At 42.0% G+C, this 17699-nt stretch overlaps 1 protein-coding gene and 1 long non-coding RNA gene across 4 annotated transcripts in view; one reads left to right on the plus strand and one right to left on the minus strand.

Moving 5' to 3' along the window:
• Positions 1–7571: 7571 nt before the first annotated feature.
• Positions 7572–10784, minus strand: six2a (SIX homeobox 2a). Its single transcript, XM_057048051.1, has 2 exons — positions 9794–10784; positions 7572–8641 (listed from the first exon to the last, which is right to left on the minus strand). Exons 1-2 carry the CDS (start codon positions 10351–10353, stop codon positions 8335–8337), a joined length of 867 nt encoding a protein of 288 aa, XP_056904031.1. The 5' UTR covers positions 10354–10784; the 3' UTR covers positions 7572–8334.
• A 155-nt stretch (positions 10785–10939) lies between these two features.
• LOC130534139 (uncharacterized) overlaps positions 10940–17699 on the plus strand; it is a 43005-nt gene continuing 36245 nt past the window's right edge. For all 3 annotated transcript variants that reach the window (XR_008952812.1, XR_008952814.1, XR_008952813.1), the window contains exons 1-2: positions 10940–11258; positions 11584–11774. This is a non-coding gene — a long non-coding RNA (uncharacterized LOC130534139). The remainder of the gene's footprint in view (positions 11259–11583; positions 11775–17699) is intronic.

A 17699-nucleotide genomic window follows, 5' to 3' on the forward strand; every position in this document is an offset into this window, starting at 1 on the left:
GCAGAGGCAGGCAGAACCGCTGGAGCGCAGCCTTTTAGACTTTAACCCGCCTGTTCCAGAGAGCAGGACAGTTTGAGAGGGAAGCCGGCAGATGAGGATGCGCTATAAATGATGGAGGAGAAACACATGACATCGTGTTACACGCAGTTACCAATAAGTCCCATTTACTCAGCGAGATAGCAAGAAGTTCATGCAACCTTTATCGGAGGTGACTGGGGTCAATTCCACGGTTCTACACGCTCTTTAGGTTCACGGAGACGCATCCAGCCGTCACAGTTACAATTTTAAGCATGAAAATAGAATTCTATCTACATCTGTGGTCCAATTTATGGGACGAATTAATGAAACGTTGAGTCTTTTTCATCTTCTTTGCTTAGTAACCAACGCTGGAAGTTCGGCCATCAGCTGAACCGCTGAAGAACTTTAAAAATTCATAGATAAACTGAAATTATTCTGGTCTTTTCCTCTGCCTGGCTCCCTCCTCACACACCCACCTGACTCAGTTCAGTCAAGAGGATTTGCTTGTCACGGCTGCTTCTTTTCTGGAGATTAACCACCTGGAAAAAGGGAGAAAGTTTAATGAAATTTCTGTTTTACACTCACCGTTTGCACTTCATCGCCTGCAACAGCATTTCCTTAAGTGCTGCTTGTCCGATGCACCTTGCTGCTTAATAACTGGCTCAGGGCTCTGGAGGCCCTTTGCTGAATTATTGCTGTTTTGTTTGACCACTTTTTCTATTTTTCATAGACTGGTGTTCATGAATCGGCCGTGGAGTATTTGCAAAGCATCTCTTTAAAAATGGCCTTTGTCCCAAGGTGGCCTCCAGAAGGCATCTATTATTGAAGGCAGCGCTGGCCCTTCACTCAAGTCCAGTTCAGCAGGCAGAAGCAGCTCCCTGAAGGGACAGAAAAGGAGAGAAAAGCACAGCCAGCATGATAGAGGCTTAGAGGAGTGATGGCGGCTCCTTCAACGCCTCAGTTCTTTCACAGCATTTGATTATTCATTGAACATTTGATACTGAGCATCATTTTCAAAAACACACATTTGTTTAAACATTTTACAGATATATGCTTCTTTGGTTGATTGCCTTAATTTCGGGGATGTAAAGCAGCTCCGTGGGTGTGTGCTGATGGTTTACTGCCATCTAGTGCCATCTAGTAAAACACACTAGAATAATAACTTCTGATTTGTTCCGATGTTTTTACTGAAGCTTGTGTTTTATTGACAATCTGCGTTTAAAAGCTACTTTTGTTCATATCCTATATTAAATATAGATCACATTTAGAGCTTAAAGGGCTTTATCATTTGGTTTTATCATTTTAAATGTGGACCACATTCCTACAATCTTTCTGTGTGTAGAATGAACAATGAACAAAGGTAGAGGGAAGTTCTTTGGCATCATTCTGAGCAGGACAGCGTAGATCACAGCAGGCATATAGTTCGTTTCTATCAGATAAAGGTTATTTTTGGGAAAATGTATAAAATAAATGTTGACTTCATTTAAAACATTTGCATTCAATAATACATAAAACAATATAAATTGGATGTCAGGTATTTTTCACTCTGTGATAAAGTCTTCAATATTAAAGCATCTTCATGTATATTCTTCAATATTATTGTCGTTTGTTTTTTAAAAATGTGTTAAATAAATTCTAATGATGATATCGTGTTTCTTTTTTGCTTTTGTTTGTAATTCCGTGAGAACATAAATTGAATATCCTGTTTCAGGTTGCACAGTAAAATATTCACTGAAGCCATTTAATCCACGTCACCCTTTCATGACCTCTATAATTTTATTTTATTTTTTCTTAATGGACTGAAGCGCGACGTATTGACGGTTAAAGTAATCTTGACAAACAATTTGCAATAATGTGAATATTTTTCTGAAATCATTTTATTTACACGCATTGTTGTGATATTATAAGGCAATTGAAATACCTTCTTCCGCCACCAGGGGTCTCCATGAAGCCTGCGAATGTGAGCAAACGCCAGGAAACTTCAGTGAATCAGAGCTGAAGGATATATAAATGCACATAGAAATACTGTATATGAATGTACAGAGGACGACACCGGAACCTGGCTCCACATGAGCTGCAGCCACGCTGACATCGGTGCAGGCCGCTGACGGCAGATCCATGCCAGCAGTTACACGTCTGCGTGTCAAGTCAAGTGCACACTAAATTACAAATGGTGGATGCAGAAGCTTTAAGGTCACTGACACCCACCCCCCCTAAACCTCTCATTGTGTAGTGAAATTATACCCGTGGCGTGTTTTCTGCTTTTCTCACTACAAAATTGCTTTGGCGGAAACCCAGGAGCACTTGGGAGTGCAGCGGGGAAGCTAATCAAGCAGCAAGTGAACGTCAACAAAGCAAAAGAGACTTGGAGCAGCTGCCATTGATGTGGGAGGGAGGAAATAGAAGAAACCAGTCTGGTGTAAGATATTGGGAAAGGGAGGGAGAGAAGGGATGAAGAGAGGTAGACACACGATCAAGTTAAGCAAAGAGATCTTTTTATGTATCAAAGCTGTCAAGTCACATTTAAGTTAACGTAGCCAAACAGTGTTTTATAGTTTGTTTGTTTGTTTAAATAAATGCTAAACACACAAAGTTGGATGAAACACTAAAATGAAGGTATTTTACCTTACGTGCTATGTCAACGGAGGTGCCTGGGTCCCTGCCCATGCTCTAATAATATTGACATAACCTAAAACACGCCCGTCACCATCAGAACGTTACCTGAACTGAACCATCCAGGCCGCTGCTCTGCAGTTACACCCAGTGACCACTAGGTGGGAGCGGTGTTTAGCACAGCAGGGTCGTTGTGCTTTTAGGGGGACAAGACAGCAGCTTTCCCTTTAAATATAGATCACATTTAGAGCTTAAAGGGCTTTATCATTTGGTTTTATCATTTCAAATGTGGACCACATTCCTACAATCTGTCTGTGTGCAGAATGAACAATGAACAAAGGTAGAGGGAAGTTCTTTGGCATCATTCTGAGCAGGACAGCGTAGGTCACAGCAGGCATATAGTTCATTTCTATCAGATAAAGGTTATTTTTTGGGAAAATGCATAAAATAAATGTTGACTGCGTTTAAAACATTTGCATTCAATAATACATAAAACAAAATAAATCGGATGTCAGGTATTTTTCACTCTGTGATAAAGTCATCAATATTAAAGCATCTTCATGTATGTCTGTAAGCAAGGTTTGAAATAAATACTAAAGCATTTTTGTTAACTTTACAATTACTTCAGCCATCGTTGATCCTTTGATTTATCTTCTCATTATGAAGTTCTGAATCCATCATTGATCTGACACGTGACTTCAACTGCACTAAAGCACAATAATTAAAAGAACCAAGTGTAAGATTATTTTTGTCTCATTGTTGTTTACAATTGTTGACAATTTGTCATATGTTGTCATGACAATAAAGTTCTCAACTTGTTCTCAGGGTGCTGTTGTGGTTTTGTTCTGGATCTGCTGTTGTTTCCCAACATCTGTCAGACAGTTGTGTGTTTCATTTTTATTTTTTTAGATGAGACTCATTTGAAGAAAGTTTCAGGAAAAGATGCATTCAATTGCACCTCAAAAATATGTTGTAACGTTTGCTGATCTGACATCAAGCTAAAGGCCAGAGAAGCTAAAGTACAGTAAACTCTGAAAGCCGTCTGCATGATTTAACCTGCCCCTCAGTGCTCAGCGAGAACACCAAGTGAAAGCAGGAGGACTGGTGCAGTTAATCTTCACGCTGGACAGATTTAATGGAGCGGTGTCAGGTGACAATAGCTGGAAAAGCCATCGGAGTGAACCTAATGCGATCAGAATGGGCTGTGTCTGCCTGCCAAGCAGGAATTTACAGTAGAAGCCCAGGTGAGCTTTTCTTGACCCCGAATGAATGCATGCAACACACGCATGCACACACACACACTCACACACGTATCTGCATGTCCACAAACACTCAAACAGTAAACGCATGCTCTGCCTTTAGAGTGACTGAATATGAGGTACAACTGAAACTTCTGGTGGACGCTCAGAGGAGAAAAAAGCAGCACGAGGCGGCTCTGTCACTGATTCATATTTAATGTTTAAACGCAAGATGTTATCATGTAGCTTTCGTGTCCCTGAATGTGTCAGGTCTTAGATGTAGAAGGTGTAAGCGTAGTCTGCCTGGTGACCTTTGACCCCAGCAAAGGGAGCCCACAGCGGACTTATGCTTTTATGACACTGTGTGTTTTGTAAGAGTACACATAAAGTACACAGGGAACGGATTAATGCCCATTTTCCCCTGGTCATCCCTCTTTTTCTCTCTTTGGTGACTGTAACTCTACACCCATATGCCCTCCGTGCACCCACTCCTCCTCCTCCTCCTCCTCACAGCCTAAACTCCCCGCTGCTTTATCCCATTTTATGGGACACACCTGATACACAAAGTGATGGATGAAAAGCTCATTTGTGGTCGCAGTCACTGTGTATGACCTCCAAGTGTAGCAAAATTATTGTAAACGCCAACAACAATCAAAATTTTAAGTAAAATTATTGGGAAAATATGACAAGTATCCATTCCCAGTTGGTGCTTTTTGCTCCAGAATGATCTATATTATAATGAATAAAAAGCATAATGACTAATGAACTGGTTTACAAAGAGTTAGATTAATAAATTAAATGAGACTATTTTGTGCACTGAGGCTGCTGCTGCTGTAACAGTATGGTATTGACCCTGTTAGAGCAACTTTTATTATTGATATTTACATGTTACTCCCAGGTTGGCTTCATTAAAGCTAGTTTTCTAACAGGAAGCTGATTCAGGCTGAAGTAACAATAAGCAGACCTCGTTGTACATAATCAGCCTAATGAAAAAGTTTGATTTCATCCGTATGTCTCTCTGGGTGTTCCTCGCCGAGCTTGGCCTGGACACGCATATTTCATGGCTTCATCTCTGCCTGGAAACTCTCTCTCGCTCTCTTCAGTGGGTCGGGATGAGCCAAAGAGGGCTTCCTGCGAGCCATTTTCGTTTATATTTGAATCAATGATCACAATCCCTCAGCTCAGCAGGCTTCATCCACCTGAGGCTACATTGTGGATCCGTTTCATAGCCACAAGCAAAGCCAAACCGGCTAAAATTACTTTTATAAGACTGTCGACATTTTATACACATGTTAGAGGACGGTTCTTACCAAACCAATCTAAGGTAGGAGACCCACCTGTCCATGTTTTTAATGTGTTGAAGCAAAACATTAATCCCACAGCTTCTCCTTTTCTGTCATCAGTATTCTTTATTAGACATCCCAGTCCAAACAATGACGAGGATTCAGCATTTTTACGAAGTGGCACACGCATTTGTTTGTTTCTGTGTGAGGAAGCTGAAAGGCTAAAAGTCATTTCCAACACTTGATTTTTAGCTCTGACTGTTTCAGTTATGCTGCGTATCTGCAGCCGAGCTCTCAGCTCAAACTTCTCAAAGCAGCAAGTGACAATAATCATCACATATGCTCAACAGCGTCCCCTCCCCCGACAACATCATCATCATCATCATCATCATCATCATCATCATCATCATCATCATCATCATCATCATCATCATCATCACGTCACCTGCTTCAGTTTTCACCTGTAAAATGATTTGGGTCATTTTAAAACTGCTGTGTTTAAACAGGACAGAACCATCCAGAGCTTTGAGAATCCTTCTCACTTCGGAGGCTGTAGCTATAAAAGTGTGACCTCTGACCTCCCAGAAGGAGGTCCTAAAAAGTGAATTTCTCCACTGGGGCCACTAAGGTGTCACAAAGTAACAAGGATATCTGACAATTCCATGTCCCAACACCTTTATAGGGCTGTTTCGGATGTCCTCAAGTATATTTTATTTCTTAATTTTTTATGTTCCCAGCTCAGCTCATTTTAGAAATAATAATTTCAACATTTAAATAATTGTTAGGCCTATTATTAACCAAGTGCAAACTGGGATTTTCATCTAAAATCGCAGCAAATATTAATGACAGTTTAAACAAATCAGATTACAAGGTCTTGTCTTGGGTCTTGTCAAAAACAGACAAAATGATTTTTATCAAACACTTACAGCAAATGTTAAAATGTATTAATTTAGCTTAACATGGGGTGAAACATTAAGAGCATCCTTTACGCACCAGTTGATTAAATTCCCATAAATGCAGGATGGATTTTCCAAAGGTGTCAGATCAACACTGTCTCCTGGATGACTTCATGAGTTTCCTCCTGAGGCATTACGAGACTTTTGTGCTTTACATCGACCTAAAAGACCTTTAGTGTGAGAAACCAAGGCTAGGTCCCGCCTGTCTGGCAGTTTTTCCTGATTCCTTATTGCCACTTAGCCTTTGTGGGTAATCAGAACAACTAACGTTTTTCCTTTGTGTCCATAAATCGTGTCACTGGCTCTACCGGCGCGCTCATGGTTCACGTTTCAAACCTGAGCGCGGAGGCTGCAAACCACCACGCCCGGTGGAGTGAAGGAGACGGTTTGGTGGGAAACTATTCCGTGTTGTGTCTGCTGGTTCTTGTTTTGAGTGGATCCAGATGCGCGCAGGTCCTCGTTAACAGCAGAGCGCCACACGTGTCGCGGACCTTCCCGCGCCATCAGATCAGGCCAACGAGGTGCTGATGACCCTTCCGATTTACACACACTTCACACTTAAGCCTCCCTCATTTAGGACGGCGCCAAAATGTCCCCAATTTTTTTTAACGCATCCTCGGCGCGTAAAACTCCCCATTAGGTGACGAAGTAATTTCTAGCCGGGCTGAAATTGTTGCGACTGTGGGTTCGAATCAGTGTATTTGTTCTCGACCGCCTACAGACATTAACTGAACAGATAAAAACAGGCCACTTTGACTGTTTTGTGCCGCTGTCACATTACAGTTCCAGCCAAAAATTTAAAAATGACGGTAATAAATTTGGCGTTAATCTCATGACAGCTGCCCGGGTGAGCTGGGTGAGGGGGGTGGATGGGGGGGCACAGGCTCTTCATATAAAGTGTTTTCTTTCAACGCGGGTTTCCACTTTGTTGTTTTGGACCCCTTAAACCTGAGCGGAGGGACGAGCCGCTCTGCAGGAACATCATATTATTGTGGATATCAAAATTGTTCATCTCTAGCCTGGAGCCGCTGTCATTACCGTAATAACAGTAATTCGCGCGCATTTGATTAGTTCCCTCTAAGTTTCTGAAGCTCTACTATTCATCTGGAGTTAAAGCTACATCTCTTGATTTGTTTTATTTTCGATTGTTAGTATTAAATTATTTAACTAACTGCGTCTTATGTTTGTGTGTCTTTTACAGATTCAAACGATTGTGGAAAAGAATATGACATTTTTTACACCCGCATAATCCTTAAATCTCTATTATACTAATACCATCTTATTTTGAATATCAAATAACCTGCGTGAACATTTCAAAGTTGTCTTTCGTCTACGATTTGATTTCTGTTTTTGTTCTCATGTTGGAATTTCTTCCTTTATTTAAATCCGTTAAATAAAACGTTCCAACGAGAGGGAAGTGCCGAGAATCACTCAGAATCAAAGAAAAGCCCAATTTCCAGGAATTCTGGCATTTCTGTTTCTTTTATTGTAAAGGGTATAAGAAACTATAGGTGACTCGCTTTATCATTCTGTCGCAATGTTTACATGCAGTCTATTCCCGAATAAAAATGCAAATATTATTAATAATACGAAGTGATTAAGATATTTCAACATGTCACGGCTCGCAAAAGACAGACGCTTCCCATCGTTTCAACAACCCCTCAAAACAGAAAGAAAAATAAAATAAAAGCTTATGGCTCGTTCTGGGGGAAAAGGCTTTTGTATTTTATATCATATTAGCTACTTAACCCCGGAAATAATAGTACAATAATTAAGACATTATAATGTTAATGTTCTCATTTTTATAACCTTATTACATTCTGTGTTTTAATAAAAACGAGCTGAAGAAGCTCCTGACTGCGGACATTCTCCAGAACTGTGTTTAACGCAGCTGTCGCACGCAAACACACGTACACCCACACGCACACACGCACGCACACACGCACGCACGCACACAGTCACACACTAGCTCGCTGCCTCCTTTTTAAGTGCACTGCCTGACACTGGTGTCGAGATAATCCCAGAAACAAGCAGCAGTTTAATCTGAGGAAACTGGCAGCTTCTGTCCCACTTGTTGAGTTACAGGTTGAGTTGGAGGCCAAAGTGATTCATGACGGTGGCTGCGGGGTCGAGTCTCTCCACTTTTCCACGTCGGCTCGAAGCTACAGTCTCACACTCGCGCAAATGACCTTAAAACTGTCCTCTTTTTTCCTCCTGGGCAGGTTTTTAAGAGCCAAGGTCCACTAGATTCGAAGACATAGGGTTCAATATGGTGTCGTGGTGCAAAGAGTGGTGAAGGTGCACAGACTCTGCACCGCCTGGGACGGGGATGGCGCTTGGCCCCGGAGGGGGGGCGAGGCCGTGGAGGGACTGTAAACCAGCATTAGAGCCGAGGAGCAGAGCCGGGCTCGGGGACGTGTGATCCGGAGTCCCCGAGGGTGTTTTGTCGTCGTCTGAGCTCCCCAGGAGAGATTTACTCCCGTTCATGGAGGAAGTCAGGGGGTTGTGGCTGTTGCTGTTTTCGTTGTTTTCTCTGCAAATACAAAACAGGAAAAAATTAGGGGGGGAAATGGCCACAAAGTCAGTCTGACAGAAGGTGTGGATTTAAAAAAAGATTTTACATTTGTGGAAACAATATAAATAATCATTTGTAAAGAAGAACTCTCTCTCTCTCTCTCTCTCTCACTCTCTCTCTCTCTCACACACACACAACACACACACACACACACACACACACACACACACTTAATGTAACTTTAACTAAAACAACGACGTCTTACTGACATTAGAGAAAATAATATTTTATGTCTGAATGCTAAAATGAAGAATTCACTAATTATTAATCAAATTAATGCGCACCAGTCAGTTTGAAGGTAGAACGCCGAGAGACACGAACCGCATTTATCTCAAAGTTTGAAAGGAAATAAAATGTGTGACTAAAGGACGGGTTTAGTTTTCCTTATTTGACTCATTTTACATTTTCCTCTAATGAGTAAAACGCTTCTATCAGTGCAGCGACATGATTTAGGTGCAGATTTCAGCCCTAATTAGTGACCAGAGGGTGAAAGAAGACACCAACCACAGCGAACACCTGACTCAAAAATGTCTCTCAACCTCTCTGCAAGCGTGACAGCTTATAGATTTTAAAATTTCAAAGTAGTTTAAACAAAATAACAGATTCGAGAAAGGTCAAATTTGCTCGCCGCGTCATTGGTGCAAAAGAGCTTCAATTCTATTTTTCATTTAGCAACTGTGTTTACGCACTGGCGTTTTGGGGGGTTGATTCAAATTTTATTTTATTGTGGAAATATTTTTAAATGTCATATTAAATGTGATTCACGATAAGATCATAGCCAGCATATGTATTGCATTAAAGAAGATTTTAATTTGATATAACATTGATCTTTTACGCACGGCCTCATCAAACCATAATATAATAATGCTGCAGCAATGAGGGACGTGACAGTTGTCTGATTTTAAATATAATACTCTAAAAGTCTACAACACAACACAGCAGAATATAGAAGTGTGGTAGCTTGTTAAAAAATACTCCTGTTTCATTTTGGGAACTGACAAATGTAGATCGGCGAATAATACGCCCTAACCATAACAGAGACATTCTAATTTGCTAGTTTTATGTAATATTATAATAATTAATCATAACTCGGGTCTTTTGTAAGCTTACCTTTCCTTGGCCTCCGCCGCTCGGTCTCGTTGTCGCCGGTTTTTGAACCAGTTGCTGACCTGTGTGGTGGTGAGTCCCGTGGCCTCGGCCAGCTCCCTCTTCTCCCGCGGGGACGGGTAGGGATTGTGAGTGTACCACTCCCGGAGAATGCTCCTGCTCTTCTCCTTAAAGCAGTAGCTGGTCTCCTCTCCGTCCCAGATGGAACGGGGCAGGGGGAACTTTCTCCGGACGCGGTACTTCCCCACGGCGCCGAGCGGGCGGCCCCGCAGCTTCTCCGCCTCGATGTAGTGCGCTTTCAGCCACAGCTGCTGCAGCTTGGGGTGGTTGTGTGGAGAGAATTGGTGACTCTCCAGGATCTTGTAGAGCTCTCGGAAGTTCCCTCGGTGGAAGGCGACCACAGCTTTCGCTTTGAGGACGCTCTCATTCTTGTGAAGGTGCTCGCACGCCGGCAGGGACCACAGAAAGCGCCCCAGCCGCTCGATATTCCCCCCTTGTTGGAGGACTTCGCAGACGCACGCCACTTGTTCCTGGGTGAACCCAAACGTCGGAAGCATGGACATGGCGACAACGTAAATCCGCACAGATTATATTGTGCCTGACTTCCAAGTCTGTCCGCTCAGTCTCGCATTTAAAAAAAAATCGCGTTAAGCCATAAGCGACAAAAGTTCCCAAATTAATATTTTAAAACTCGAAACGACCCAAAATGAGGTAACATCCAGCTGTGTTTTGTGGGCTAAACTCAAGTCCATTGAGCCATGCGAGACCCCACAGGCAGCAAATCCTCCCAAAGTTGATTAGAAAGAGAGAAAGTTGCTCCTTCCACCGTCCTCCTCCAACTTTTCTACGCCGTTTCAACATAACCTTCTCCAAGAGACCGGGCTTGCTGGCTCGTTTTAATAATATTATTCTAAGCTGGCAAGACAGACGATTATATGAACTCTGATTGGTCGGTTATCTGACCCGGGGATGGTGAGGATAAGACAATAGCCTTAGTCAAATTATTTACCATGGTTACGATGTCACTCAAAGTAACCTGATACGCTTTGAGGTGGCTCCCTGGCAAAGGCAACGTGATTGTTCCCTTCGTGACCAGCCCGCCTTCCGACGCAAGAATCGCTCAGATTTTTCCTCCACAGCATTTTTTCCTTTCGCCTCACTTTGACAGACATTTCTGGTAGCCAAAGAGAGCCGAGCTGGGGGGAGCGCGGAGCAGGAGAGCCGCGCTGGTCCTGCAGCTGGAGGACGGATGGCGCCAGAGCGCACGCAGGCTACTCAAGTCCAAGTCTGCCTTCACGCCTCCGGCGGCGCTCACAAATCAATCCAGATTTCCACGACTTTGGGAACTTTAAAGACAGTCATTTCATCACTCTATACATGTGTAATAACTGTCAAGTGTTGACAAAAGCCTGGTGTAATGAAAAGTTTGCAAAAACAGCCCGTTTCGATCGGCGGTGTTTAAAGGCATGTGAGTAGCACCAAAATAATAATAAATTAATCTGAAATGTAGTCTATTGCTAATTTATGTTTCTGATTGTCTTTTAAAGATGGTACAAATTAATTTCTACAGGTTTATTCTGCACAAATAAATGTAAGGTTATGGGTGTTTTTTGTTTGTTTTTACTTATAATGAAGAATGAGATCACAAAGGAAAGTAAAAAATTAAGATTTTTTTTTTAATTTTTTAAAATAAAATCATGTTCATCCTACAAATATATGCTGTCTAATAATAAAAAATAAATAAAAGGATCAAATGATCCCACGTGATAAATGTTGCTGTTATTCTCTTTTAGATCGTGACAGTTTATTCCCACCATGACACTTGATTCAGAGCTTTAACAACAGGATCACCGAGGGTTCCGGCAGCAGCAGGGAGGCTCCCGGAGAGGGCGGCCGGGGGGAGCGGGCGACGAGCGCTCAGGTGCGCAGAGGAGGAGAGACGGCGGAGCAGCATCGGGGGCAGAGCAGCAGAGCCGCGACACCGGTGAGGGGAAGCCTTCATTTCCTCTGAAGTTTTCTGCCAAGAACGCGGAGATTTAGAAATCCTGGTTTGACAACCCGTATTTAAATACCAAGCCTTGTTAAAATCATGGTGGCGTGGCCGTCATCAGGCAGGATGATGCGCAACAGAAACTCTGTCACGTGGTTGTTTGCGGTGACCTCCTCTCCTGTCTGTCTGTCTGTCTGTCTGTCTGTCTGTCTGTCTGTCTGTTATCGACCCCCTGATCTAAAATTGACCAACCGTCGGATTTCTATCGCCTCAGCAGCACCATGGGAGCATTTCATTAGAGCAAGGATAGACCAGTTACATGTTCAGTATCACATCACACACGCACACGCACACACACACGATCAGGAAATAAGGGAAATAACATCTAACACTGCAGGTATGCCGCAGAATATATATGAAAAAAATCTGTATCTCATTTTTTAAACTATATAATACTCCATTATTATTGTCTCTTGAATTATTTATTAAATATATTAAATCCACCTTATTCACAATTCAAAACAACCACTTTAATTCGCCGTTATTTATTTTTAAGTTGCACCAATCGGCAACATCTCTTCCATTCAGCAACAATATAAATAATAATAAGCTCAAATACATAGATTCATGGTTGGCTCAGTTCTTTTGTTAAAAATGTGTATATTTGAAAGTAATTATGAATGTAATTATGAAGTTTATTGCCCTGGAGGATGAGTCCGGTGAGAGCAGCCTGATCTCCGTTTCCGTGTTCCCCTGTTTAATAAATTGAAGTCGTGGTTGGCCTGAAGCACTTCAGAGAGAATTACAGCATCAAGATGACTGATGCTACTCGGCAGGGGCCTGATCCCTCCTGACAGGGAAAGTGAGGAAAAAATAAGGAAGATGTTGCATCCATGTGCTCTACAATTCACACAAAACTAGATATTTGGATTAAATAAGGCATCACATTTTATACATTTAAAATATTATAATAGTAATTTTGCTTTGGCGGTTACAAAAATCCTGGTGACGTGTGAGGTGGTTATGTTAATTTATGCTCAATTTAAAAAAAACATCATAGAAGAGAGTGGAGTTTACATTAAGCTGCAGAAGTAAATAGAACTGGAACGCATTGTAGCTTTTACTGCAGCTGGGAGCCAGTTTGAAAACTGTTGTGCAGAGTTTGTGTCCCGAGCTGCTGGGTGCAGCCATGGCAGCGACGGGGCAAATCAAGGTCCCAGATCTGGCCCCTGACAGTGTTTGTAAACCACTTGTTTCCAGAGATCAGTTTGATCAGAGGGCTCCGGCTCTGTAACGGTAATTATTACGGCCACTGATGAATGGAGATCATGTTTCCCCTGATAGTCGGCCCCCCTATTTTCACAACCTCCCTCTGCTCACCTCGGCTGCTTTCCACCACGACCTGCTCTAATTGAGCTGATTATTGCAAGATGTTTTTTGGTGTGCGTTGCAAAAAATATACATTTAAGAGGGACGTGGTTTTAATTCTGTAAGACCAGCACAACAAGGGGTTGATGAGTAACATTCTTTTGGACAGACATCCAAATGCTGGGCAGAGAGAAACTATTAAAGCCATAACTCTGTGTCTGTACAGTTTAAAGGGGGAATAAGGGTGGGGGCGGGCTTCAGTAATTGGCTGTTTACTTCTATCTTGTTACCACTGAGGCCTTTTCAGCAGAGGTGTGTTTAGGTGAGGCTGTGGGCGTGCTGATTCAGCTATCTTTCCTTTAGTTCCGTGTCTCTGACAGGTCACAACCTCTCAGCCTGCAGCCAATGATGATGATGAAAAGATCGTAGTTCTTGTTTTACTGACCAGATATAAAACAACAGCTGTTGTTGTTGTTGTTGACAGTTTATCATTAATGTTGATAAAAGATGAGATTTTCAGTGACTCAAAGTTGATAGAACTATTTAGAACAAAATCAAAGCTAGGGTAAAAAGACAGTGGTTTTCTAAAAGGCAGTTCAGTGGTGCTGATCAGTGTGTGTGTGTGTGTGTGTGTGTGTGTGTGTGTGAGAGAGAGAGAGAGCAGCTCGCTGCTGAAATTAATTTATTCGATCAATCACTCTATTTGATCAGTGTTTATTTTCACCAGTCGGACGGTCATTTCAGCTTCACACTGAGCTCTTTATGTGCTGCCAAGGCGTTTCCCCTCAAACACTAAGAGAGCAGAGCACACATTCAACTGTAATTTGGAGTCGAAAAGGGTTCCAGCACTTCTCGGATATTTCACGGTTCCTAAACTTTATGGCGGAGTCCCCTCAGACCTGTCTGTCATCAAACTCCCCGTGTGCAGACGTGCAGGTATACCAGCTTCCCACATGCCTTGATTTATGCAGATGCGGCAAGCTCACTTTCAGTGGCTGCAAGCTCACTCCTGTGAGGAATATCACCGACAACTTGGCAAATGGTGCACAGGACAAAGTGCAAGAACCATCATGCACTTATTTCCTCACGCAGGATAAAAACTGCAGGTTTTACGGTTTACTGGGAGTTTGCTTTGGCAAGTTGTTAGACCTGAAAAAAGCCCCTTCATTCTCCCCCTTTACATTATATATTTATATTTCATGATTTACTCTTAAATTAATGCATGTGGTGTAGGATTTCTGTGAATTTGCAATGCGTCACAATGACAAATGCCCTTTTATGAAGCAATATCACGCTTGAGGTCGCCAAGTTGTGCTGGATATCAGCGCATGGCTAATGCAGACATGCAACATTCCTCCACAAACTCTACGAACCCTATTAGTCAAATACAGTAAAACACAATTTAGAGCTCATTGCAAAAAAATAACGGGGGGGGGGGGGGGGGGGGTTAAAGGAAAGAATCCTGGCTATCTCCCAGCACCCAAGACTAAAAAGTAACCTTGTAAGTAAAATGAAGTCAGCATTTAATTTTAAAGTGGTCAAAAAGAACAGGATGATATGATGCTGCCATTTAGTTTACTTTTTAAATAAATGCCAAATTGGAATCTTGTAATTATGTTGGATAAAAGTGCACTGTAAATTTATTTAAATTGATTTAAGCAGAAAAATATAGTCCAACCATATTCACATTAGTATTTATAAAATACAGAATATTATATAGAGTAGGTGCAGTGTGCACCAGCCACTGTGTCTAAAATGCTGATATCAAAAGCAGCAGCAGCAGCAGCTTAATATGCTTCCCTCCTATTTTACAGAGCTGGCACTTCTGTGTCAGGAAAGAATTTATTAAAGTGGCCAACAGTAATTAGCAATGTGCTAATGCATGAATTTGTATCCATTCCTGTATGCAGGACTTTTACAGCACTCTGTGGTTTCACTTGAAACGCAGTCTTGACCTGGTGTCATTGACCATCTGGGCAGTAAATAGTTCCCCGATAGAGTCAGGAGTGAGAGTGATGCACGATGGGGAGAACCACCATATTTTATGTTAAATGATCCTGCTGTTATGGTTGCACAAGTGTGATTGACAAGATAGTTTTATCAGTGACTTTAGGAGTCTTTTAGTTGAATTGTCTCCTTATTCATTAACACACTTTAGAATTTAAAACATTTGAAACTGTATATAGGCAGCATGCTTTCATTTCTACATGAGTCTTGAAAAAGAATGTTTACAACTATATTTGTAAGGTCCTTTTGATGTTAAATAATACATCCCACGAGATGAAAGCAGTAGATTAGCAGCTAGCAGTGACTAGCATGTGTTGGTTGTGTACTCACTAATTTATTTTATACAGGGGAATTAGGGTTTATAATTATGTCCTAATTCTGCCAGCAGGATATAAAACATTAAATGCCTGCAGGCTGCTTCAGAAAACAAAGAATTACCATCAATCTGAGCAGATGGCAACTGTAACTATGGAGAAAAAATTATGAAGGGTCAAGATTGAAGTGGTTAGATTCAGAAAACTACTGTTGTCTCAGTTAAATACGTTTTTAAAAAGTCACCGTCAACTTAAAGACAAATACAGGAGTCCTTGACTTGGAAATCAAAGCCATTTTTTTTCCAGATTTCCAATAATTCAGTAGCTTGAATGAAAATGCACATGTAAAGTGAATCGCTGCTCCTAAAGCCAATCTATCATCCGTGACCTTATCCCTGGACTTTTATACAGTAGCTGCAGCAAGTCAGATTTCCAGGATTGAAAAAGACACTGCCAGTAAACACAGTTCAGAGACCAGCAGCTTAGCTCATGAGGTTCTAGCGCTCCTCCACAGTGTTCTCAGCATTTACTCATGATTCTTATCTGGTTATTTTAAAGATTTCTTAAGCTAAAGTGAGGGCTGGGATTAGGCACCAAACCCTGATCTGAGGGTTTGTTCTGTAGGCCAGCTTAGGCCCACTAGAACATTTTACAGCGTGGCACTAAAACCAGTTATGTTCAGCCCTGTTTAGATGGAAGATAAGGACGTTCCCGTGGCATCACTGCAGTCGTTTATAGCCCCGTTTACTCTGGGAGGCTCTCCAGACCACCAAGAAAAAGTTGAAGACAATCTGATAATGATACACAACATGAGCCGCAACAGACCTTTGGATCACTTTTTAGGGTCATTTCTGAGAGAGGAGAGGGGCTGATGAAATTTCATAAAAGCAGAAAGAGGGAATTACTGTCGATTGCTCTTAAATTGCTGTAATAGCCACTGCAGGGCCACCCGGACATGTGCTGAAAGTCCAGTGATAAACTGCTACACATGCCCATTCCACAGTGGCGACTGTCCTGAAAACTGACTCATGGCTGAATGTCTGTTCTCAAGCTCTGAATATTCCATCAAAGCGGTTCTTGTGTCTCTGACAGACTGAACGTCGTCGTCATCATCCACAAAAGAAATAAAATCTGATATTTTATTAGGTTGCAGTTGGCCGGCTTTTGCACAGTCTGTTTTTAACCATGTCCAGTCATTTCTAGAATATGTTTGCGGTATTTTCCTGTCAACAATCCACATTATATTCTATAAAATAGGGATAAATATGGAAATTCCATCACACCAGGAAACCCTTTAGCAACTCAGAACTAATGCAGCAGATTGTATTGTGAAACTAAACCCTCATGTAGGGATATGGTGCAATTAGCTCTGATCATATCATTTGCCTGCGCACAAGCCAAGCAGATGGCTAATCCAGTCCCAATATCTAATCAAAGCAGTCATTCAATATGACACAGTAATTTCATAAGAGGCCTATTGTATTAGAATATTCAGGAGCTGTTGGGGTGGGGGAAGATTCATCATCACCACAGATTGGAAGCAGACCATAATAAATGACACATTTGCTTCCTGCATGTCTGTGTTAGAGGACCAGCAGAATTCAGTGAGTGTAGTACTGTGTGTGTGTGTGTGTGTGTGTGTGTGTGTGTGTGTGTAGGGTGGGTCGTTGCTGGCTGTTGGTGGAGAGCAGCTGCGGGGTATTCCATGTACTCTCTGGATATGTGCATGTGTGCATGCCCTGTGAGGACTGGGGTGCGATTTAGGAGTGTGAGGTGTGTGTGTGTGTGTGTGTGTGTGTGTGTGTGTGTGTGTGTGTGTGTGTGTGTGTTCGGTAATGGGGGCATCAAAGGTCATCCAAGTTAATAGACGAAGCATTAATGTAGAATTTACACCTTCAGGTCAGGGCACCAAAGACCTGACATGCACCAGCGACGCAGCTGGTGACTCACAAGTGTGCATGTGCACGTGTGTGTGTGTGTGTGTGTGTGTGTGCGTTTGTGGTGCTATCTTTGTATGACAACTTCTGCTCTGAAGCCATTAAAGCTGTGCAGACCTGAAAACTTTAAAAGACACACTGAACTGAGAATATCCTGAAGTGTCTCTGGTCACGCTGCTTTTGTTTTAATGTACCGAAATAATCGAATTGACTTAATCATTCTGATAATGTTTAAACTGGTAAAAACAGACGGATGAGACCCAAGAAAAAGAACACCAGCAAAATCCACCATT

The sequence above is a fragment of the Takifugu flavidus genome, chromosome 11, assembly GCF_003711565.1.
Source record: "Takifugu flavidus isolate HTHZ2018 chromosome 11, ASM371156v2, whole genome shotgun sequence".
Lineage (NCBI taxonomy): Eukaryota > Metazoa > Chordata > Actinopteri > Tetraodontiformes > Tetraodontidae > Takifugu > Takifugu flavidus.